This window comes from Falco naumanni, chromosome 13 (assembly GCF_017639655.2).
Source record: "Falco naumanni isolate bFalNau1 chromosome 13, bFalNau1.pat, whole genome shotgun sequence".
Classification (NCBI taxonomy): domain Eukaryota; kingdom Metazoa; phylum Chordata; class Aves; order Falconiformes; family Falconidae; genus Falco; species Falco naumanni.
Genome location: NC_054066.1, coordinates 10653974 through 10678533, shown reverse-complemented (window position 1 = coordinate 10678533; position 24560 = coordinate 10653974). Strand labels below are relative to the sequence as shown.

Genomic DNA, 24560 nt, shown 5'->3' with positions numbered 1-24560 from the left:
TCCACTTGAGTTCAACAGCCCCTGCGCTGGTGCCTCCGCTCTTTGCCAGGAACAGTAGGATCCAGCTCTGGTCTCTTGATGAAATCTCTGCCTCTAGAAAGTTTTTTTTTCTTTTTCCTCAAATCAGGTTCTCGCAGGTATATTTCCTCATTGCTAAAATTAGATTTCCAGTAGTAATTTCCAGTTAAAAAAGAAATAAAAATAATTGGAAGTCAGTACAGTCAGCAGAATTATGTGATTTTTAGTTGGGATATTCTGAAGATAAAATGCTAAAACATTTTTGGTTTTGGTTTTGTTTTTTCTTATTTAAGCTAGATCTAGTTTACAATGTGTAGCCGCAACAAGCTAGTTCAAGACCAGCATTAGCTGCTGCACTGAATTGGCTTGCCTTTTGTGAGTTTACTGAATGATGCTTGAATGTGTTGCTTGTCCCTTTCAATTTTTATTTTGATTAGCTTTTTTTTGGAGGAACACAATAAACCTTTATAGTTATAAGCTAAAATGCTGTGGTCTATTCTATACGTTATTCACAAGTCTCTTTTTTTTTTTTTTTTTTTTTTAACACATCAGCCTATAATGTTTGCAATAAAAGCTCGCGTTGAGAATTCTCTGTGGGCTTTAATTGCATCTGTTAAGTAGAATACTTAGTAATGACAGTACCACAGGGGAAAAGTGGTCCTTTCTGTAGAAGGTTCGGTTGGTTTACATTTGCCAAGTAGAAAGCGAGTGAAGTGTGAATCGGAGGGTCTGTGCTCACCCTCACAACACTCAATGAACGAGCTTTTCATGGGCTCATGCAGAACAGAGCATGCCTTGCTCTTGCAGAGGATTCTTTTGGCTCAGGTGACTATCAGATAGTTTTAGTTAAAACTTTGAACACACAAATAACAAGGGTGACCAAGTCTTTTTGTGAAGATTCACAAAACAGGATATTTTTTGGTAGAGTCAGGGTTTTTTTTCTCTATTCAAAGGGAAAATGGAAACAACATTGTAGTGGTGCAGGAATGTGATTGTGAGGGGAAGGCTCTGGACCTGACACTGCAAGGTGCAGAGTTAGTAAGTTGTAATGCTATATTGCTCTGTTCGCTCTCAAAGAATATGTGAAAATTTTGTATTGTCTGATGGTCACACTTTATTCTGCATCCTGTAAGATAATGAAGTTTATGTCAAACCAGAAAGTAGATGCTAGATCCACATGCAACGTGTTTACTGCAGACTGCCTTTGGCTGTGCTGAACTGCTCAGTTCAGTATCAGGGTGGGAGAGAGCTGCCTATAAATGTGTGTCCGCTTCCTTGCCACCTCTTCCATACTTCAAAGCAAATAAAGTTGTCACAGAAGACTGTGACGACACCCAAGATGGCTTCTTAAATTGATTTTTGGCTACGCAGTGTGTATGTTTTATGTGATTGTTAAGCTAGTGCTGAGTAATTTAGAAAGCACCACCTTTAAGTTTTCAGCCCATCTCAATTTTTGTTCCAGCAGCCTGATAATTCTCTCTGCCCCTCTGAGGCAGAGACTGCTGTGCAAGCAATGACTCCCACGGGAGCTCCAGAAGAGGTTAGCAGGGAAGAGAAGGAATACCCCCAGTCAGAGTACTAATTTATCCTGTCCCCTTGTTGACTTTTCTTCTACTTTCTCTGAGTAGCTTTTGGTATTTAACTCTCTCTGATACATCCTTTATTCCATGGAAATTTTTCTCCTGGAGTCTCATCCTTCTCATGCCTTTCTGTGAGACTGTCCTTCCTGTTCACATCTCAGATTCATTTTGCCACTGCTGCTTCTTTCTTTGCTGTAGATTCTACCATTTTCCTTCCTGATGTGCCTCCCTTCCCCTGTGGTCTTAGGCAGCATCTTCTGCTGCTAGGTTTTAGGCTTGATCTTTCTTTTTTCCTGTCCATCTCACATGGACTGGTGTGAATGTTCAGGTGGAGTGTGGGGAGAAAATAATGCAATATGGGGTAAATTCTTCAGCATACTGTACATTAACATTTTACACTCTGTAGCTAGGATCACTAGAAGTTCTGATCTTGTAGATGCGTACTTTATCAGTAACTACATATTCCATGCAACTTGTTGCGTTCAAAAATGTTGTGTTGTATTTAACTGCATTGACAAATGTTCTGCATCGAGTAAATCACAGTTATTCTAGTTTATCTGACAGCATAGCCAAGCCCTTCAGTATAGTCTCTGCTCAGGTCTGGTTCCCTTATTTAAGGGAGATAGATATATTAAGAACAATTTCAAAAGATGAATGCAAAGCCAGCAAGAATTTTTTTTAGAAAATAAAAACTAGGAGGAGGTTGTAAGGGGTGACTAAGCAAATTCAGTGTGAAAGGGAGAACAAGACTGGTGAGAAATGATATCCCTATTAATTTCTTCCTGAATGTTGTTAAGAGGTTAAAGATCAATCCTTACCAGCAGAACAAGCAGTAGGGGGCTTATGCTGCAGCACAGCGGAATAAAGGGAGTAGGGCAAATGTATTTACAATTAAGACTTGGGTAATGAAACAGGATACAAACAAAAAATGTATAATTAATGTCCATGGAGAAAGTCAGGGCTAAACTAGGTAGTGTCTTTAGTGGCGATATAATTTAATCATGCTTTCTATAGAGTAGATGAGAATCGGTAAAGCATGTTAAATTGCTGTGAGCCCCCTGCTCCATCTTGTATGATTCGGTGCATTTGATTTAAAAGGGAAATTGTGCTTCAAAATACGGAAACATAGGACACTGACTTTCCTTTAAAAACTGTGCACCCAGCTATAAAAGAGATTGTTCTCTAGCAAAAAGGACTCCTCAGATCTTTCCTAGTTCTCTAGCCTTCTTGAATCTAAACAGTTGTAGTAATTCTACTGTTTGTATTTTTTCTCTTTAGGCTTGTAAATATTACAGTTCCCAGTGGCATGTTGTGAACTACAAATATGAACAGTATTCAGAAGACTTTCGACACTTACCACAGTAAGATCTATCATAAGTTCTTCTTTTTTTATTTTTTTCCTATTAGGTTTGTGTCATTTTGCTGAGCTTTGTCCATATTTTCACTTCCTTTTGTCTTACATGCTCTGCTTGTTTTACCATATTTATAGCGCCTTGCATTTTTAAAAAGGCAAAGAAAAGGTCCTTCAGCAAAAGTTCAAGACTCTGCAGAATTCACTAGTATCAACAAACTCTGTTAGTGCTGATTCAAATCCTTAGAAACGTATTTGCGCATTCAAAGCACAGTTGATACAGGAAAGCTGGCTTTCTGTTTTCCTTAATAATGCATAAATGTCACTCACCTTTAAGTGGGTTGAATCCTCCTTTTAGTTACCCTGTGTAACAGAGGAGTAGGATTTCACTTAGCGCTTTGTAGCTGCACTGTACAGAAGAACTGGGAGCAATGTGTACAGCATGTGCTGGTGCAGCACGGGTGATAAAAGGCTGCAGAAAATGTGCAGGTTTCTCGGTAAGCAGGCATCCCTTCTGTGCTTGGAGGCAGTATCTTCAAATCAGTGTAAAGGTGCTGGGAGAAGGAGGAACAAGTTGCTTGACTTGAGTGGAAAGAAATTAAGAATTCGGTGCTCGTTCCTTCACGTGTGAATTTTTACCCATACTCCTGTTTCTGGCAGGTTTGTATCCTGTGCCCTGAGGACTGTTTTAGTGAGTGGTTAATAAAATCACTGAATGCCCAAACAAGCTGTGCTACCATCTCCTTTCCTGGGATTCAAGGCATTAAAATCTTGACACTGGATGAAAAAGGTCGTTATGTGCACATAAGACAGGAATGGGTGCTCCAGGCTTAGGCTAGATGGAAACTAGTACTAACTAAACATACTACTGTAGGAACTGATATATTGATTATTGTGGTCCCTTTAGATGTTGTTTTCAGAAGATTTTGTGCTGCAAGCCTTCCCTCAGATCTGCACTCTCTCTTGTATGTTGGTATTTTCATGAACAGTGAATATGGTAGTGCAAAAAGCCGTTAAGAGCAGTTTTGCTAATCGAAGTTATAAGCACACCTTTTATTTGAAGTACCTAGTGTACTGATACAGCATATGAATGTATTTAGTGCTCAAGAAAAATGTTTGCAGCACAGCAGTTTTCCATTTAACCTTAAGCATCTTAACTCATGAAATATGCATTTGACAGATGTGGTTGCATTACTCTGCACAAAAGTATATTTTAGCTGATTACATGCATCCTCTTCTGCAAAGGTTATTTTAATGTGGTGCTTAATATGATTTGCTTTCATGAGTTCCTGCTCCAGGGTTGTTGTGGTGTCTCACATCTTACTGTTTTTTTTACCCCCTCACACAGAGGATTATAACAAAACGAGGTCTTGTTTTGTCTTGTATCACAACATAGTACTTGAGAATGGTTTGGATGCAGCACTGATTAATGTTTCAGAAGCAGAGTTATAATAAGCAGGAGTGTTTGTATTTTGTTTGCTGGAAGTTGTCATGGCTTTTGACCTTAACGTACCTTAAACAGAGCTAGTTTGGAGTCCACCTCATTTCATACCATTTACAGCCTCTTCAATGTCAGTGGACCTTGGTTTTCCCATGCATATTACAAAGTTTAGTGTTTTAAACTAGATCTCCTCATTAAAAATAAAGTGGCTTGATATGTCATAGTTTTGTATCTCACTGTTGATAGCTCTGGATGTCAGGTTTCCACAGGTTTTTGTTCCATTCGTTCAAAAGTGCTGTTGCACTATCAGAAATTTGAGCGTATTGTTGTATCAATTCCTTTATAGGAAGTTGTTGTATTGGGGAAGATTGGATGGGTGTTCAGCATCTAGCTTTGCATCATGGGAAAGGAACATAATTTACAGTACCAGAACTAACTGTGGCTAAGGTACTTCTGTTCACTGAGGTGCTGAACCTTCCCATGGGCTTTCCCATTTAGAAACACCCAAACTGGGGCTAGCAGCAATGCTGAAGGACTCCATACTTGTTTGTACGTGAGGGCACGCTGTGCTGTTTCACACAGCCGTACAGCACGTCAGGTAACGGCTGCATGCTGTAGCAGGTTTCTATCAGATACTGAAATTACTCTTTCGGAGTACTGACTCTTTCTGCACGCGGACCCGTTCTGAGTGGGAGGCAGCTGCAGTGCGCTGCCGACCAGCTGGGGCAGGCAGTGAGGGCTCAACGAGTCCGTAGTACAACTCCACTGAGTAGTGCTGTGGCAGCGGGGAAGAGCTGAATGACATGTGCACGACAACATTACCAAAACATTTAGCAATTGGTTTAGTTTTTCTTTGAGTGTGTTCCTCCTTTGAGGTTTTTCTCAGGTCTTTCGACCCCTTAAATTCCTCTCTGTGAGCTCTCGCTACCTCTTTTTACACCAGTTTTTTATGCTTTGTGCTTGTGTGTTCTTGCTTCTTGAGCAAGTGTAAGGGTGGAGGAAGAACAGCGGTTGCTTCGTGTGTGCAGTGGTGACAGTATGTCTGGGAACAGAAAGAGTCATGAGCAAAGTTTTTGTTGTTGCCTATAGAAAACCTGGAACATCGGTAGATCTTTCAGGTCTGATCCCTTGGAATTCTGCATCTTCATATGGGTCTGAAGAGTCGGTAGGCAGAAAAAAGAGGGTATACAAACAGGGTCATATCCTTACCACACTTTACCTGCCTGCCCTAAAACGATGATGAGCATGCCCAACAGGATTCCTACCCAAGGAAGAGAAAAGTTCTACGGAGAGTGACACGCAGTTCTGAGTGGATTGAATGTTTTGTGGGTGGTCAGTGAGATCTGACACCTGAAGCAGTAGTGGTCTGTCCTTTCCTCTCTCCTTTATAGCTCTGCTGAGAGAACAGAAGGGGGTTGTTCTTTCTAAGAAACTTACCATGTACCCAAGCTAGTGGAAGGCTGTGGTTTAATGGGACGGGCTCACTTTCTGACCTGGGGCAGAGTTGCTGCATCATATGGTGAGGGGTCAGCACTCTGCTAATCCAGCAGATTTCTTATTCCTCCTTCCCCTCCCCAGTAGTATCAAGGGCATTAAGGCTGGGGTTTTGTTTTGGAGATTTTTTTTTTTTAGTAGCTGACTAACTTGTCCTGTTACTGGTACAGATCATCAAGCAAATGTGTGCGGTGGTGCATCAGTCAGTCTGCCCACACATCACCCCAAGAGCGCTGCAGTGCACTTTTAGCTCTGAATAATGAATAAGCTAATAGGATTTTTGTCTAAAAATGTGAAGGCTTGAATGGGTTTTTTTGTAAAAGGTGGGATTTGGCTTGAATTTTTTTGTTTGGGGTTCTTCTGGGTAGAGGGAGTGTTTGTGTAAGAAATTCTAACAGCTGCCCTTGGTTGCATTGGATTTCCATCACAAATATTCTGAATGTTAACACTTTACAGATGTCAAAGATGTCAATAGATTGCAAATGTTCCTTTTATTCAAAATATTGATCAGTTGTTTGCATTAAACAAATGCCTAAACAAGAACAAACTAAAACAGAGAATAAAACTCATGTGTTGTGTGTGCACTTGGTTCTCCTGGCTCAGCCAAACTGCTGACTTGGGTTGCAGTGGGGTGGTCATGTCATGAGAACAGTGACTTTGAAATGGGCAAAGTGAAGAGAAGATATGTGTTGCTCACTAATCTTCCTAATCTGTAACTTGGGTATGAATGTATAGAAAATGAAAAGTCAAAGCTACCCTTTTTTTTTTTTTTTTTCCAAATTAGTGACATTTAATATTATGCGCTACTGTGGGCTAAAGTTCGCTAAGTTGAGAGAGGAAACTAGCTGAGCAGTATGTGGTTTCTCAACTTCTGTCTGCGTTTGCTTCCTTGCATGGTAGACAGTAGTGTTGCTCTGTTCCTGTTCTCAGGCTGGGTAGATGAAAGTAAATTCTGGAAGATTTACTGTCTTCCTGAGAAATTATGTCTTTTAACATGACAGCTTTTGTAGGTTTTTGTAAGATAACTGAAGATTTCCAAGATGAGGTTTGTAATCTTCGGGAATTTGAAAACGATATTGGTATTTCTCAGGCCACAGAAAAATCTAGTATTTCTTCATTTTTACAATTTCTTTGATTTTTATTTTTTTTTTTATCACATGTATTTGACTGTTACTTAAGGTTTAATTCTGCACCATGAGAAGTACTCCGGGCCTAAGCAAAATTACGTATGTGCTTAAAACTAATCAAATGCCGAAGGGCCTTGCTTTTTCATGTTCAGTTTTGGTTTTAAGTTGACAATATGAAGATCTTATATGACACCACATCAAAAAGACATATGTGTATTTTTAAAAGTTACTTTCAGGCTGTGCTCATCATATAGCTTAGTAAAAATTTCTTGAAATTTTGAAAAAATATAGAAGCTTTAAGCTGATTGTTCTAATGTTCCTTGTCAGAAAAAGCTATTAAAGAGTTCATGCTCATTCATCTGACAGCCTTAGATGTGATATCTCTTTGGGAATGGGGTTTTGTTGCCTGTTGTGGTGGAAGAGCAGTGAAGAGAACAAGAAGTGGTATTTCATCATTTGTATAGAACAGTTAAAACTTCATAGTGTTGAAAAAAATATATGGGACTTAAGAAAAAAGCTGTATATTGAAACTGTAGTGGTTTTTAAAGGAGGCGGTAGGATACTGAGGCAGTAGGCAATAGGTGTATTGAAGATGCTGTGGGGGCTTGGAATGGTTGCCTCCCTGAAATAGCAGGTACACTTATTTATTTAAAAAAAATATATTACATTTTTCCTCCTCTCCCAGGAATGAATGTAGACCAGAGAAACTGCCATCACATTCCTTTGAAATTGATCATGAAGATGCGGATAAGGATGAAGTATGTATGCTCTTTTTTGGTGTTGGTTTTTTTTCCCTGTGGAAGTTATTTATTGCTTTAATATCAAATAAAGAATAATAATGGAGGCTCATTATCTCCTGTAAAATATTTCATATTTTAAATAACTCTGAAGTTAGTGGAACAGCTTTGTGTCTTATGTCATCATGTGCACAGCAGGCATATTAATAATGTCTTATTTTAAAAGGAATGAAAGGATGATTATTTGTTGTCAAACAGATATTCACACATTACAGTTTTCTTTTGTCTTAGAATTCAAAAAGCAAGCCCATGCAATATTAATCATTTCTTTCACACAGGATACAACGTCCCACTCATCTTCAAAAGGTGGTGGTGGTGGCGGAGGAGGAGGATTAGCAGCAGGAGTTTACAAGTCTGGATGGCTTTATAAAGGGAATTTCAACAGCACTGTAAACAATAGCATTACTGTTCGGGTAAGGAGACAGCATTATTCTTTCTTTATTCCATTGGGATTTATATCCCCCACAGAGGCACACTTCTTTGCTATTGTCATTTACCTGTTTATATCTCAGGTTTGATTATGTTACTTTAACCGCAAAATAGTGTGATTGAAGTGCAGTTAGGAGTTGCCTTTTATTTAAACCCTGTGAATAAAGTATCAGTGAAAATAATTTGCAGTACAATTGTCTTTTTTTTTTTTTTTCCCCACCTCCCACTTCAGTCATTCAAAAAGCGCTACTTCCAGTTGACACAATTGTCGGATAACTCATATATTATGAATTTTTATAAAGATGAAAAAATATCCAAGGAGCCAAAAGGATGTATTTTCTTGGATTCTTGTACAGGAGTTGTACAGGTAAGTTTCAGTTTATTTCATTGTATTGTTTGGGTGTCAGATAAATTTAAAAAGAGAAGTAGAAGAACACATACATTAATGGAATAGCAGTCTCATTACCAGTTTCAAGAAATGAAAACACCATTAGTTTTGCTCTTTAAATTGGTGCAAATGCTCAGACTGACAGGTTACAAAATCTGCAGTTGAATTATGGTGGCAGACCATGCACATGCTCTCTGCCCATGACCCACATGAGAAAAAATGCCATGAAATGTTTCTTTTCACTGAAATTACTTTCTTAGCTGCTAGATTTTACTTCATGCTTACTAAGAGCATGCTTGGTTGTTGTGGGTTAAAGAGACTCGGGTTACAAAGCATCGACTGTTGGGCAAGTAGTAAATGAATCCTGTATCCTGAGCCTCCTTGAAGATCATCACTTTTGGAGGTGATAGAGAGTCTTAATGGCAGCAGGTAGGACAGAGCCTTATTGTTTATTGTGGCTTGGAAAAATAAATAGCCAGAAATGTCTGACATCACGCTTTTTTTTTTTTTTTTTGTTCCTCCTAAGACTTGTCCTTAGCTTTTATCCCCCCTCTTGCTCTGCCTTTCCTCTAATTCTATTAATGTATTTCTTTTTTCTTCTTTTTCTTTTTTCCATTCTAAACCAGATGTTATCTTGAACAGTATGTTACTATGGTTGATCTAGCCCTGTGAGTAACTAAATAAGGAAAGTTGTTTTGTTTTTTTTTAAAGCTATACTTTATTCTTCATTAATTAATCAGTAAAGTTTGGTAACAGTACTAGTGCAGATTTATTTGAGGCCTGTTTTGAAAGAAACCTTTCAGGTAATGCAAAGGCAGAGGGAAGACCAGTGATAAACACTAGCTTTGTTGGTTCAGAAATCTCTCCTTCACCCCTAAACCCCTTTGGCATAAGAAAAATAACCAGTGAGTAATTCACTCTGGGAAAAAATATTTGCTGACAGCCCCCTGCAGAACCTCATTCCGCACCCAGGAAAGTACCCAGCTCGGTAGGGAATGACTGTTTCCCCAGTGTAGTTCAAATGGGTGTTTCTTTTTTCAAACAGGTGTAGGACCGGATGGAGTTAAATATGTAGGAGGACAAAGTTGTTTGCTGGTGTCAGTCCATTGGCTTGAAAGACCCTAACAGTTAGCTTGGATGTGTAGCAGAAGCTGTAGAGGAGATTCTTACATAGAAATCCTGTTTAGAAATTACTGTTTGCTCCTGCATGCTGGCAGTGTGTGCTTTCTTTTAAGATGGGTCTCAGCCAGAGCTTTAGTTAAGCCCTGAATGTCCCTGTAGTGTGGTTTTAGGTACAGATTTAATGCTATCCCAAAGGGTGTCTCTTCTGCTGTGTTGTTTCTGCTGTCATGGGGTGTCATCAGAAACATCTTGACCGTAAGATTTCTGGCCTTTTTGACTAATCTTTGACAAAAAAAGCTCAAGAAACCATTGAAATCCTCATCCTGAACTTTGACAGCTGCCTTCTAAATCTTACAGCGTTCCTGCAAGTTGTCCCAAACAGTTTGAACTGTATCTTCTCATCTTGCCTACCCCTAGACACTAGTTTTCATGATTGGTCTTTGATTGACATTTAGAATGGGATGCAGAAACTTATGAGCTATCTTTGCTAGTGAGTCTTAGCCAAGGGGCTAACAGGGCAAGTATCATCAGCCATCAAAGTCTGTGGTGAACTCAGAATCAAGGGCTGAAAAAGAAAACCTGGCTTAGAGTTGCCATAAAAGAGATAGACTATAGAATGTGGAGAAAAAGTTGGCTAAAACTAAGATTAAAACTGTGATGTGAAAGTTCTGATTTAATGAGTTTTAGTACCATTATATGTCATTTAACTCTTTGTGAATAACTTCGCTGTCCTGTTTGATTAGAGGTTGGATGTCTTAATTGTAGTAAAACTTCCTGGAAAAATCATCTCCAGATAAAATACAGAATACTTCCAAACCAATTCTGTTATTTTGGAAGAATGACCTGGCAGGCATTAGACTTAGCCTGATGTTTCATTTATAGCTCATCCATAGTTTCGGTTTGAATCTTGTATTATTTCCTTCTGGAAGAAATTTGAAACTTGAAATTAAGTGTCGAAGATTGCAAGTCAACCTCAAGGTCCACATACCATATGGAAGGACTTAAAGAGAAGCAAACTGAGAAATGGTATTTTTTTTATTATTTTTTTTCCCCCTGTTAACTGATCGAAGAAAATAGTTGGCTTTAGATTTGAAACAAAGACTTTGCTGTAGATCTCATCTGCTTGCCAGAAGTCTGAAGTGCAGATGGAAAAGTGGATATTGAAGTTTTCCTGCCCTAATGTTCTTAAGACTCAGCATGCGAGATGTATTGCTCTATTAGATAATGTCTGATAGTGTTACAGTACCTGATTTAAAGATCTTGGCCAAGTCTGTGAGGGGAAGTATATAATATAGACAAGGAATGCATTATTCTTTGTGCTTTCTGAAGATAAATTAGTCTGTAGTATTTTTCTTTATAGATTGTGTATAAATCGGTATACATAATCCACTTGCACAAATAATCCATCTTTAAAAGTTTTGAATGGCCACTACTTAAGATTCTTGGCATAGTTTTGTTCAAATTCTAGCTCTTGGTCAAGCCCTCGTGTTGTATCAGGAAAAACAGGTTTCAGTGAAACTTCAGTCCTTGTTTTATGTTAATTTGAATGTATGCAGTGATTGGAGGATTAGGGTGATATTGGGGATCAAGAAAAATCTTGAACACCCAAAAAACAATTGCTACAAAACCCAACCCTATTCTTAGCCTGTGTTGGGTGAACTAAAATTTATATTCCTGAATAAATATTCACCTCAATAAAGTACTTGAGAGGCAAACTGTTTCCTACCGAGAGAATTTCCAGTAGCAGAACTAAAAAACAATATATACACACACACAATCCCACGTCACTTTGAAAAGCCAAGATTTGACTGACTCTGTTGACCCAAGTAGCTGCAGAAGAAGTTGTTCAGTCCTAACTGATTCCTGAGCTGGGTCATGGCATGTAATGTAAGGACTGGAGCAAGTGATTAACAACAGATTGGGTAGGAAACGTCTAAATCATCTCTGCTGCTGGGAAAAAAATTGTTAATGGAACTTTATCCTCAGTGTCTTGGGTTTCTCTGTCTCCTCCTCTGCTAATCAGTATCAGATTTTGCCTCTGTTCTTCTTAAATAAAAATATCACTCTCATCTGGCTCAGAAGCTATTCTTACTAACTTGTTAATATAGGACTGTACTGAGAAATAGTTATGCTGTAGAACTAAAGGTTACCATTGTCGTGTTATTTGTAACTGTTAATGAAGAAAAATAAAATTGAGTGGAATGGCTGGTTATGGGATGTACAAATTGTTTTTCATTTCTCAGTATCACTCCAAGGTTAAATGCGTCAACAAAGTGATGGCAGTTTTCTGGAATACTGAAAACAAAATGGTGGTGCTGATGTTCACAGTGGTTGTAAGAGTTTGGTGAAGTAATGGGGGATAGGATGCATCAGTGTTCTTTCAGATTTAAGCAAGGAAGAAAAAGAATAGATGCAACTGCTTCTGTAAGACTAAGATAAAAGCCTCGCTAATTTGATAAATTTGAGGAATGAAGCACATTCTGTTAGATCACATCACTTAGTTTAATTTTATTGAGCTGTTTCAGTAACTAAGCACCTGTTAATTCTTATGAGAGAAATTGATGGATTAGCCATCTACTGCAGGTAAAATCTGCTGATACAGACCAGACCTCAGAACTCAACCTGCTGCCAGTATACTGGGCGCTGGCTCTTATTCTGTGCTTAGAAGGGACAGCATTGTAATGACTGAACAGCACTCACCTCACCTTTTGCCTCCTGCAAAAGTATTGTTGAAATCGCCTTAATCATTTTTAAAATCCTTCTAAGACAAAGGCAACAGTGGGAAGTACCCATTGTAATTTTTCGCATGGAGGAGTCTGTCCTATTGCAATCTTAGGGAGAGATTTACCACTTAATCACTATTCCAAGTTTATACTCTTATCATCCAGAAGCTCTTTCAGAAAAATATAAAAATAAAATTAGGTGGAAATGTTCTCATCCTAACCACAGTGTTTCGAACTTCATTAGATGCTCAGAGATTGTTACTTTTATGTAGCCTGTTAGCAGTATCTGTAAATATTTTTAAACAGAAGATGTTATAAATCATTCACAATTAGCTTTGACCTATTCAGGTCCAACCTCAGCAGTCAGGGCTGGAATAGTCTTTGACCATGTGCTGACTTTGCTTTTTTTCTGGTTTGAATTTGGTGAATTCAGTCCTGTTCCCACTGGGCAAATATGTGTATGATTTGGCACTACTTAGTGTCCCTTTGAGTGGCTGGTGTGGTAGTAAGGTGCGGGAGACCTGAGCTTTAGAGGTATTCTCTCCAGACCGCTACTACTTGTGTAGCAACACTGTGCTTTGCCACCAGAGGTCTTTCATTATTCCACTTGGGAGATATTCCCTACTGTAGTTTGAAGTGTTATTGTCCGTAGTCTTAGATTTCTGTGGCTAAATAGAAGATATATATTTGGCCATAGAAGATTTAGAATGTACAAAAAGCCAACAATAAACTGACATGAATTTGCATTAATATCACACTACTTGGATTTTCTTTAAAGGCGCTGAATTTTGCTTGAGTGTTATTTTTAAGGAGTGGCTGTATACAAGTCCGTGTTATGAATGCCTTTTTCAGTACCTTTTTATAGTTCATTCGAGTATTTATTTTTCTTTTCCTTTTGTTCCAACAGAATAACAGGCTTAGGAAACATGCCTTTGAGTTGAAAATGAACGACCTCACATACTTTGTGCTGGCAGCTGAAAATGAGCAGGATATGGATGACTGGATTTTCACTCTCAACAAAATCCTGCAAATAAATCCAGAGGGAACTGTTCAGGAGAGGAAAAGTGCAGATCTCACTGATCTGAAACTTGGTAAGAGTGAATAGTCTCTTGCATTATTTTTTTTTTAATCAAAGCAAAAAATTGAACCTTCAGATACCACTGTTGAATCATTTTAACTGCCTGAGTCTGTAATGGATTCTGCACCTATTGATTTCTGACGAGGCAGCACCAGTCTTTTGGCAATCCCTGAACAATGTCAGCTAACTCCCCACAGATCATTTTCAAAAGGCTGTGGGGGAGGTAAAGCTGCTCCCCACAAAGTCAGCAGGAGCAACGTGGCTCTGCTTTGCATAGGCAGCTCTTTTTCAAATATAGTCCTGCCAGTGATCTTGCTAGTACTTTGTGTTTTACTGTCTTGGGAGCCTGAAGGTTTTAAAGAGTTGTGTGCTGGAAAGAGGTTAGATCAGTTCTTTTTTCAGCATTTTTTTTTCTTTAACAATCTGGAGCTAGTAATTAAACAAACAAACAAAAAAAATCCCAGCTGTGGTGTGTTGTTCTTTCCCTGGAAGCTTATTGACTTTTCATTTCTTGCTTTTGTGAGTTTGCGTATTAATATGCTTTCACTGTGGAGGAAAAGAATTGGATGCTCTGTAATACTGCACTCTTCATGTGGCAGTAACTCATTCCTCCACATAATAAATACATGTTCAGTCTGGATGAACCCCAGCTGAAATTCTAAGACTGAAAACACTTAAAATCTTCATACAGATTTCAACGGCTTGTGCTTTTAGCTGAATCACAGCTTTGAATCCACGTATATCTGAATCTTGGGGAAGTTCAATGCTAATTGAAGGCTTTAGCCTGATGTTTATAATAAATTCTGATTTTTGGAGGGACAGAATACTCTTCATGTAGCCAAGGATGTTTTTTATAATTTGGAGGCGCAAGAGACTTGCACTTCAGAATCAGAGAAGTGCTTTGGAAGATAACATCCATAAGGGATATTAATGAAACAGGAAGAAATAGGTGCATGAAAGGTCAAAGACATAAGGCTAAAAAACCTGATAACAAGTGACAGGAATGTGCTATGGAGTTAACTTGTCAAAAGATATGATACTTTCTTAGCGGAAGAGCCCTAAATGGCTGTAATTACTTATTTCACACTGGGATGAATTACCTAGTGAAAGCAGAATGGTCCCTGGTGAGCTAAGTAAAGCAAAGAGGTTGCTGTATAGTGCTGTTCTCTGGATCCATAGATTTGCAGCTCATGGAGTCCAGACTGCATCCCTCCCCTCCCCAAAGAGCAGGTACGGTCCTGCCTGCCTCACTGAAGACTCCCTTTACCGGGACTCCAAAATCTTTTGGTTGAGATAAACTCTCAGTGTTGCCTCACAAGGGACTGGCAGTGCAAAGGAAGGTGTCTTTGGTGTGGGCATGAATATTTGTCATGGATGGATGTATTGGACTTTTTACTGAGTAGAGTCAGGCCTCTTGTTTGAAACCTTAAATATAGGCTAAATGCTAGTAAGCACAAGCGGAAAATTAGGTTGAGGAGGACAGAGCTTTACATTAGTATCTTTTCCATTTTTTAGCCTGATGATACTAAAGGGAATAAAAAGAAATAACGTGGGGATAGATATTCTTTTTTAACCCAATGGTAACAGCAAGTATAATAAAAACACTTGCATATTTTTTTTTCTTACTTTCAAGACCCTGCAGAAGTTTTGGTGAATTATGATTGCTCTCAAGAAGAGACTGATTCTTCAGAAAATGCCTTGCACCCAGACTTCGCAAAAGTAATGGATGTTATATTTATCTTTACAAGTTTAATGGAAAGTGCCACTAGATGAAAATTGTGTGCCAACAAATGATCATTATATTGTGAAAGGTTTGAAAACGTAGCACAGCCCATCGTGATTTTTAGAGCCATGACAAATGACAGGAATAATTTTGTTTCTGAACAGCTGATGACTTTGTTTAAATGAGAAAAGCTCCACTGGATGTAAACAAAGTAGGTGCTCGCTAGAGTGGTTTGATTTAGAACTATGAAGTCAGTAAAGGTCTGGTCCCTGCAGATATCTGTGAAATATTTACTCTTTTCACTGCATTTCAGAAGAGTTTGGCCCTTGGAGAGCCAAGATTTCCTGTGTGATTCACAAGGAAACGAGCTGTGAACTGCTCATCGCCTTATGTAATTTCATTGAAAGATGCCTGTAGTATCAAGGGAGGCATTTTGTCCTTTGGATCTCCTAAAATGCCTCTTATGGATGAGATAATTGTAGACAGTGCTAAGAAGCTTTTTGATGAAAAGCTAGATTGGAAATATTTCACTGCTTTTTCTTGAACGTATGATGTGTTTGTAATCTTCTGTCAGTGAGCTGCTGTACGTACTATCTACACAGCCAAATGCTGTTTGAGGATGCTACTCCCACAGATTTGAACTGAAAGCTGTATATGCAAATGAGAACATAATTGAGCCTATATTTTACTGTAGGTTGCATTCATACACATGAAGTAGTCACCTAGAATTAAAAAAAAAAAAAAAAAAAAAAAGAAAACCAAACCAAAACAACAAAAAAGACCAACCAACCAGATAACATGTAACTGAGTTTATGTAATGAGGACAAGAGTGGTAAGTGATCATCTCATCTGTGGATAGATACTTTCTAATGATTTAGTTAATGCAGATATCTCAGAGACCACTGGTGGCCTGCAAGGCTAAACTAGATGGTTTGCATGTTGTGTCTTGTATTGCCCTTTATACGGTTAATTCCTGTTCCACCCCCCTTGCTCTATAGGGCTCGCTGCAGCAGTGATCTGTGGCCTGTCCCTAGTCCATGGCAGGTAAATGTCCAGATCCCATCCCTACCTAAATCAGTACACCAGTCCATCAGGACCTGCTTCTGCAAGTCAGCCCGTGCGTGGAGCATGTTAGGAAACGGACATCGGGCTCTTAGGCTTGTGATGCTGCTTCTGCACGTTCCTTAACATGTGTCAGCAATGGCATGCTGTTGTGAAAAACAAAAAAGATTGAATGTGGCCTGAACAAGAGCATAGCCTGTACTGTGTCAGCTAAGGTTTGTACTCAGTCTTAGGCAACCAGGAATGTTGTGGACTCCGTTAATAGTTCAGAGATTGAAAAATAAAGGAAAGCTGAGAGAAAAACAAAGTACAAAGAAAGATAAACATCTTTAGACTGAGAAAAAAAGTTTCAAAGATATGAGGGATCTGTAAGGGGATGGGAATGTGCAGAGCATACTTCACATGTCAAATGAATGGGCTTAAATAGTGTGTGTGGGAAATTATTGAAGTTAGATGTAAGGATAAACTTTGAAAAGGCAGGGTAGGAAAGCATCAGGTGGCTTCCGGAGGCTGTTGAGTTGGTTTTATCAAAGAGCTTATTATTAACTTAGGCTTGTGTCCATCAGAAATAAAATGGATGTGATGGATCCTGCCTTGTGGCAGAAGATGGATGGGGTGAGGACTCCCAGCCTCACTGTTGGCTGACATGCTGCACCTGGGCGTCTGCCCACCTGTAGGGCCAAGCTGCCCTTTCCTGCTGCCCTTTCTGCCCTCCCCCTGACACAAGGGGGTCTCTGTAGGGCTGTTTGTTGGTTTTTTCCCCTCGACTTGGGAATCCCTAAAGTGGTTTTAGTGCAGTGATCCACCATTCTGACATCTTACACAATGATGATTCTTAAGCAATTCAACGTCATGTATGTTACTAAATTGACCTGGTTTTGGGTTCCTTACAAGTATATCATGGCCTGAAAGTCCCTGCTGCACAAGCATATAACCTTCAAAGAGTGCTTGAAGGTGCTTTGGGATAAGTACTGCAGAAATGAGAAGTGTTGTTACAAGCGAAACATTGATCATTCGTTTAGAAGTCTGACAACTCTATGGATTTCTGTTCTCGTGCAGAAAACTAATTTATTATCTGTCACCACAGTACATCACAGAAACAGAAGAAACAGTGAAAGCCTCTCGAAATACGGAGCGACTGAATCTTTTCTCTTTGGATCCTGATATAGCAGTAAGTCAATTTTTTTTTTTTTTTTAAGTTCTCAGAAGTTTTAAAATACGGGTGGTCTGAGTTAACCAGGTTAGATAAGCTACCAGAGCTGTAGTTCAGTAAGCAACAGGGTATACCTAAGACTTCAGCTTTTGAAGGGGTAGGGAAGCTATCCCTAGTCTGTAGAGATTTCTGTACAGAGTCTACTCATATGTGCTCACAGAATGGTTGAGGATGGAAATGACCTCTGGAGGTCATCTTGGTCCAGTCTAGCTAAGCTTTGAATCATTAAAGCAAACTGAAAATACTACAGAAGCAGAATGTTCTCTTGGACTAGGAGCATTACAAGAACAGTCTTTTTATTGTTATTCATTACACTGAATTTGACTACAAAAAAAGCGGAGATGAAAAACAGTGGGAAGGTAGAGCTGGTGGTACAAAAGGCTGGCTGTGTGGAAAAAAAATTAGCTTGACATGCAGGAAGTGCAGGTTGCTTTTCTTTCTATCTTCAGCTTGCTTATCATTTAGTGTCAGAGTTCATGATTCAAAAAAATGTAATTCCTTGCACTGAATGTACATTTGTTGGTGATTTAACTGGAAACTTTATTTTAGTTTAAAAAAAGACTTAAGTAAAATCTGTATCAGTATATATTCAAATTTAAACTTGTTGTCAGTCAAATATAGTGCCATTAGTAAAAATATTAAATAAATTGAAATAGCAGTGTGGTGTATAAGTAAGAGGCAAGAAGGGGGAAACCTCTGAAATCTAATCCTAAAATGTGATATTACAGTCTGAAAATATGAGGCTGTTTAATCTATATAAGGAAACAAAAAGCTAAAGTTTCAGACTCGGTAAGTAAACAAAAAAAGAATTGTGGGAAACCTAACTTGGATCCTGAATTCTGCCTCTGACAATTATATATGTCCTCAGGCAATCTTTTTGCTTTGCATCCTAATCTGTAAATTAGGAATAACACTCATTTCCTGTGGTAACGTGAAGATAACAGCAGTGACCAACTTTTTGAGGTTTTCAGGTGCTTCAGTGATTGCCAAGACCTTTAGAAAGCTTACTTAGTTTTGGAATGCCATGCTTTTCCCATGTATAACGAATTGCCCAACTTATTTCAGTCCTTGAATCCTCAGAAAAAGGAGTTTCCAGGGGCAAACTCAGTGATCAAGCCATTTGAAGAAAAGCCTGCAAAGAGGATCCTGATAACTTGCAAATCCCTCAGTTTGAATCTCCAGGCCTGTGTTACTGAAAATGAAAATGATCCTGCAACCAATGTAAGCTTTACTTATTTTCCTGCGATTTTTCTCCTTCTTTCTTTTTTTCCCCGCCTTGGGAAAAAGAAGAAAAGCTGTTTCATGTACACATACTACGTTCACTCCTTTTCCTCTGCCCATCCCTTTGGATTCGATAATGAAACTGATGACTTTTCAATAAACATTTTGAAGCTGATTTCAATTGCAGACTTCTAGCTACAGTTCAATGAGGAATTAAAAATGTTAAAATCCTTGAGGATTCTTAACAATTGCTATAAGAAGAAAGAGTTTAAACTGCCCAGACCTATGTAGGGAGGCAACTGAATATCAGTTGCTGGTGAACTGTTTTTTTGTTTGTCAAAAAAATGCCACAAACCAAGCAGATTAAATTACGGGAGAGAAGGCAAAATAGAAAGGACTGGATGCTTCACCTAGTGGAAAAGCCCAGCTAAAAAAGGATGAAACAGAAAATTTTGCTTATTCTTACTTAAAAGAAAAAAAGCAGGGAAAAGCAAGTTGTAGCTGTCAGTCCATAGCTTTCAGTGAATTCTCCTCTGAAGCAGAAAAGTTTTGAGAAATTAGTGTCCTGGCAACTCAGCTTTCATACATTACATATGAGGCATTGATTTATTTTATTTTTTTTTTCATTTGACAATGACCTCTACAATGAGTGCATATTCAACATGATGTAATCAATACTTTTTTTTTTTTTTTGGCAGACTGGAATAACTGTTTAAATGAAGTCATGATAACTGTACCAAGGGCATACAGTAATTCGCTACAGAGGCTGAAAAAAGCATAGAATATTGTACTTGCCATGCATTGTTCCTTATCTCCAAAGTTTTAAGGTTCTGATTTCTGGACATCTCAGAAGGTGTTATTCTGAGACTGATTATTTCATCAGAACTATGGAGGCTCTTCGGAGGTTTCTTAGAGCCATAGGACTTAAATCCCTGGTACTACATAACAGAATAAGTGGGTGCTGTCAGAGTGGTTTGAATGCTCTTGGTTTCCTTGCAAAATGAAATGTGTTTCCCACAGAAGAATACATCCACACGTTTGTTTGTACCAGTAAACATTTTTCATGTACTTAATTTGTCATCTTTGTGCTGCATTTCTGATGATCCCTGGAAAAACCACCCTCGCTTTTCTTCCTTTTGTAATGTCTCTGAATCTACTTTTTAAAAATCCTGTAACGTTTTTCTCTGGGGCTCTATTCCTTTACCCTAGTAATTATCTGTGATAAATACATTATTTTAAAAAAAAAATATGTGAGTTTGTAAGTTAGCTGTCAATTACTGTCCTGGTGCATTGTTAACAAACTACCTTTAAGAGCCCCTAGAGTCACATGGTTGGAAAATAACTTCGGTAGGGGGGTATGTGAGCATGTGTTTTTGATGCATCTCATAATTTGTAAATAGTATATGTTTGCTTGCTTGCTTTTTTTCTAGCTGCAGGAACTGATTAAAAGATGGAGTTTACCCCCTTGCTCTCAGTTACCGTATGTTACGTTTCTGATGTTTTCTCTAGGTAGAGCCTTTCTTTGTGAGCGTGGCGCTGTATGATGTCAGGGATGGCAGGAAGATCTCTGCTGATTTTCACGTGGATTTGAACCACACACTCGTTAGACAGATGATTTCAGGTTCCTCATTTTCATTAGAAAATGGCACTGTTGAAAATACAGACTCATACAAAATGGAAGAACCACAGGTCAAGGGGTTCCCAGAAGAATGGCTGAAATACCCAAAACAGGTATCCCGTGTGTGACTGCTATTTTGTTTTAGTTCAATAGTAGTATTCGTATTCATCAGAGAATTTGTCTGTACTACCAGTGGTTCTTGTTTTCAGTGATGCTCTTTTTTTGCATATCAGTGGTGCTTGTGTACAGACGCTTGATTTTCTAGCTCTCTGTGTAGACTTAGAAACCATTTACAATCAGACCTTTCACAAAAGTTGTCTGTTATGTAGACAAACCACCCATGTTTCCTGTGCTCTTCAGGTTCATTTGCTGACCTCTCCCAAACCAGCCAAACAAAATCACAACTTGAAGCAACATCTAGATGCTGCATTAATCTTGAAGTACTTCCACATTCTTGCTGTTGCTGTTAACCTTACCCCAAAAGGCCATACATTATCTTTTCTTCTCCCTGACATTCCTCTGAGATGTGACTGGTGGAGGCCAGCATTTAAGTGCCGTCCAAGAGAAACAGTTGGGTTAGGTGATGCCAGCGCAGTCATACTGCTTCTTGACTTGAGTCAGTGTGCTTGCAAGGTGCTGCATGTGCAAAAGCTTACTTAAGAACTGGCATGATTTTATTTTCTGTCTGGCTGTATTCAATATGTAGCGATAATAATCCTCAATAATCCTTTCTGAATTTGGTTTGTTACTGTTTCCATCAACAGAGCGCACTGGTAGTATTTAATTTCTCCAGTATTGCTATATGCTTTTTAATTGTTCTCTCTTTTATCCACAGGCTCTTTTCTCCATAAGCAATCCTCATTCTGAGATTGTGTTAGTGGCAAAAATAGAAAAGGTGCTTACAGGAAACATTGCCAGCAGTGCTGAACCCTACATTAAGAATCCCGATTCTTTTAAGGTAATGTAACAAGAACATCAGTTCCTCCTTTGTCAGCTTCAGCCTGCTGGAAGCTGAAGACACGGCAAATTGTGCTCGCAGATCTCGCCAGTGCGTGGTTGCTGAACAGGACAAGCCCACAGGAGGCCCATGTTTAAGAAAGCAAATGTCCAAGCTCCATTGACTGAATGCATGAAGTACCATTGTCTGCAACATATGAGTCCACTTGTGGTGCTTTCCTATGCTGCTTATGTCTTAGCAGAGTGAAATTCAGCAATGTTTTAGAAATTATGAGTTAGTGCACTTAGTATACAGGTGACGTTGGAATAGGCACCTCTTTCTCTACGAGATCAGGCAGTGCATCTGCTTTGGGTGTGTTACAGAAAACTGGAATAATAACTGTAACTAACACAGTTCTGACTGAAGGGATGGTGAAGAGTTTTAATTCTTCAGCAGCATGCAATTCATCCGTGATGTCTTTGCTGTCCACCCAGAACCTTCTGTTATGGGCAGTACCGGGCTAGATTATTTTAGGGACACTATAGCCTCTTCAGCTGAGGAGTACTTGGATGTACTCTGTGCTGTATTTCAGATATTATAATGATATTGATGAAATAATTCATTTTCTTTTTTCATAGTGTGCACAGAAAGTGTTAAAATCCAATAAACAGTTCTGCAGCAAGCTGGGGAAATACCGTATGCCATTTGCTTGGTCAGTGAGGTATGTATTAATTCTTTTTATAATTTTGTAAGTCTCTTATAGCTTATTCTGCTCTTGGACTCATATCCTTTTATTCTTTTCCACTTCTTCTGCCTGAAGCTAAGCAAAACTTTTTGTGTGGTCCAGGATCCCAGAAGATCCTGCAGCTCTATTATTTCGTTGCCCTATTTTTCATACAGCTGAACATTGGTTACTTTCTCATTAAGTGTTGCTGTCTTAGAATGTTTTCTTCAAGTATGTAGTGAAGTTGCTAGGGAGTAGCAAAAGTGACTGACAGAATATCAATTTATCATGAACTCCACCAGTGGTTTGATGCTAAAAATTACCAAAGATATTCCAAAGTCGCAGTTCTCACAGGAATGTCCTACAAAGATAATTATAGTCTGAAATAGAGTTGCAGTGGCCACTTAAAGTATAGGTGCACAAGTCTGAAGCTCTTTTCTTGTTATGATGCCTGTCAGGTTTTAGGATAAATACAACCAATGATTTAGTGGGTATGGTGCCCCTGAAACAGTGCCTTGGGGGTGATATTGAGGGATTATGCTTCAGGTACTCTTGCATTTTTAGTGGTTAGTAGGTGACAGAGAGCTGTTATTTTCTTGTTTAGCAGGTCACTTGGGTTTTATTGCAGGGCAGTGCAGTGGCAGTAATGGATTTTTGTTCTTCCTTTCTTTCCTCCTGGATAATTTCTTGCTGGTCTCACCCTCGAGACTGAGGCATGTCTGTGCCTCATGATCCCCTTCTACTGCATTAACTCACAAAACTAGATACAGCTTTCTTGGGTTTTGTTCTCCCTTCAAGTTTCCATGTTATTCCTTTCTCTGTCCTTTCTGTTTTATCCTCCTCAGTCTTCTGTAATTTCCTCAGCTTACTGCTGCTGTGGGATGAGAGCTCCCTGAGACCCTCCTGTCTGTCCGTGTGACAGCTCTCCCTTTCCTTCTGCCATGCATAGAGCAGGGAATATACAATTTTGTATTCCCTATAAAAGGGAAAGCTGTCAATTGCTGAGTGAAAGCATTCCTTCTTGCCTACGGCTTCTGTTCTGACCATGGCAGGCCAGGTGGAGAGCTGCCTGCAGCTGTAGGGAGAGAGGAGGAGCGAGTGCTAGGTGAAAAAGTCATGTTGTAGGACTGTGAGGGGACAGTGCGTGCCGCTGGTGCGGCGTGGGGCGCCAGGAGTGCGTGCTTTCCCCTGCCACATGTAGGGGAAAGCTCATGATTTTAGAATATGGTTTTGAGATGGCAAAGGAGAAAATGCACAGTAAGGTACAACCATTTGAAGAGGTCATTTATTTTTTTTATTGATACACGTTTTTGTCAATATCCAGTAGGAACGAGAGAAGTAGCTGCATGCTCAAGAGAGAGGCAGATAATGCGCTCTGATCTGTCATCACAAGCTCAAAGATATTCATTAATATTTACTACTTCGGTGTAGCCAAAGGAGCATTCATCAAAATTATATTGAAGGGTAACTCTTGTGCTGACAGAGCTACTATTAGCATGTAGTGGACCGTACAACGGCAAAAGGTGCAGGCTGGGCTTCAGACTGACTTGAGGGGGTTTATTACGTCTGTCCTGCCTGCCTGTGGTCTGTAGCAGTACTGTCGGTGATATATCCTGTGACTCAGCCATCGCTGTAACTACCTTTGGGTGGCATGATGATTTTAACTAGTTCAGGGTCTGGCTAGTCACTGATGAACGTGGAAAAGGCTAAAACATTCTTCCATGTATTCAGCAAACCTCATCCCAGAGTGTTTCTTGCAATTAAAAAAAAAAAAAAATACAAAAAGGTGGTGTTCTTATCTTGAAGGAGGTGCATTTCACTTCTGTAGGATTCTCCATGTGGCATCGCCTAGTTGCTCTGGGTGCAGGGCGGTAGGCAGAGCAGGGTTCAGGCTGGGCTGTGCTATGTTGGTACGCAGATGCTGGGCTGTGTATGTGCTGCAGCTGTGCTGCTCAAGCGTGTTACACAGTACTGTGCCTCGGCCCAAACTGCAGCTGCAGGTCTTACTCTGCCCAAGGAAGTCTAACAGAGATGAATTAAGTTTTACTTCTGTAAGGTGGATAGCATCTTAAATGCTGGTCAAGCTAGGGTACACTGAGAAAATGGTGTTTTTCAGAAGATTTTTCTTTCCATTCTGTGTTATTTCAGGTATTGTATCATTAAAATACCAGTTGGCAACTCCTTGGTCATTTCAGACGTATTAGTATAACTGTATAAATTTATTTTGTAATAAGAGGCCACATTCTTTTGGAGTAAGGAATAAAAGCTTGTGTAGGTCAATCTTGACTAAAAAAATAGTGCTCCACCAGATTTATACCTGCATGTGAGTTTTTTGAGTTGTAGTAACATGGTATATACCAGCAGCACTTCCAGTCACCAAAGCCATGCGAGCAGAAGTGTTTTCCATAGATGGATTGCTCTACTTACCTGCCGCTCATATAAGCAGACGACAGCAGTTGCTGATGCTGCACCCAACAGCATGTACTGGGTAAATGAACAGAGATTTCCTTTATG

At 39.2% G+C, this 24560-nt stretch overlaps 1 protein-coding gene across 10 annotated transcripts in view; it reads left to right on the top strand.

The window, feature by feature from the left end:
• Nucleotides 1–24560, top strand: part of DOCK10 (dedicator of cytokinesis 10) — a 134094-nt gene that overhangs the window by 47651 nt on the left and 61883 nt on the right. For all 10 annotated transcript variants that reach the window (XM_040612980.1, XM_040612984.1, XM_040612982.1 and 7 more), the window contains exons 4-14: nt 2877–2959; nt 7697–7769; nt 8087–8221; nt 8470–8604; nt 13378–13561; nt 15182–15267; nt 17421–17504; nt 18612–18767; nt 20277–20498; nt 21221–21343; nt 21961–22043. In XM_040612980.1, coding sequence (XP_040468914.1) covers nt 2877–2959; nt 7697–7769; nt 8087–8221; nt 8470–8604; nt 13378–13561; nt 15182–15267; nt 17421–17504; nt 18612–18767; nt 20277–20498; nt 21221–21343; nt 21961–22043 — 1364 coding nt within the window. The remainder of the gene's footprint in view (nt 1–2876; nt 2960–7696; nt 7770–8086; nt 8222–8469; nt 8605–13377; nt 13562–15181; nt 15268–17420; nt 17505–18611; nt 18768–20276; nt 20499–21220; nt 21344–21960; nt 22044–24560) is intronic.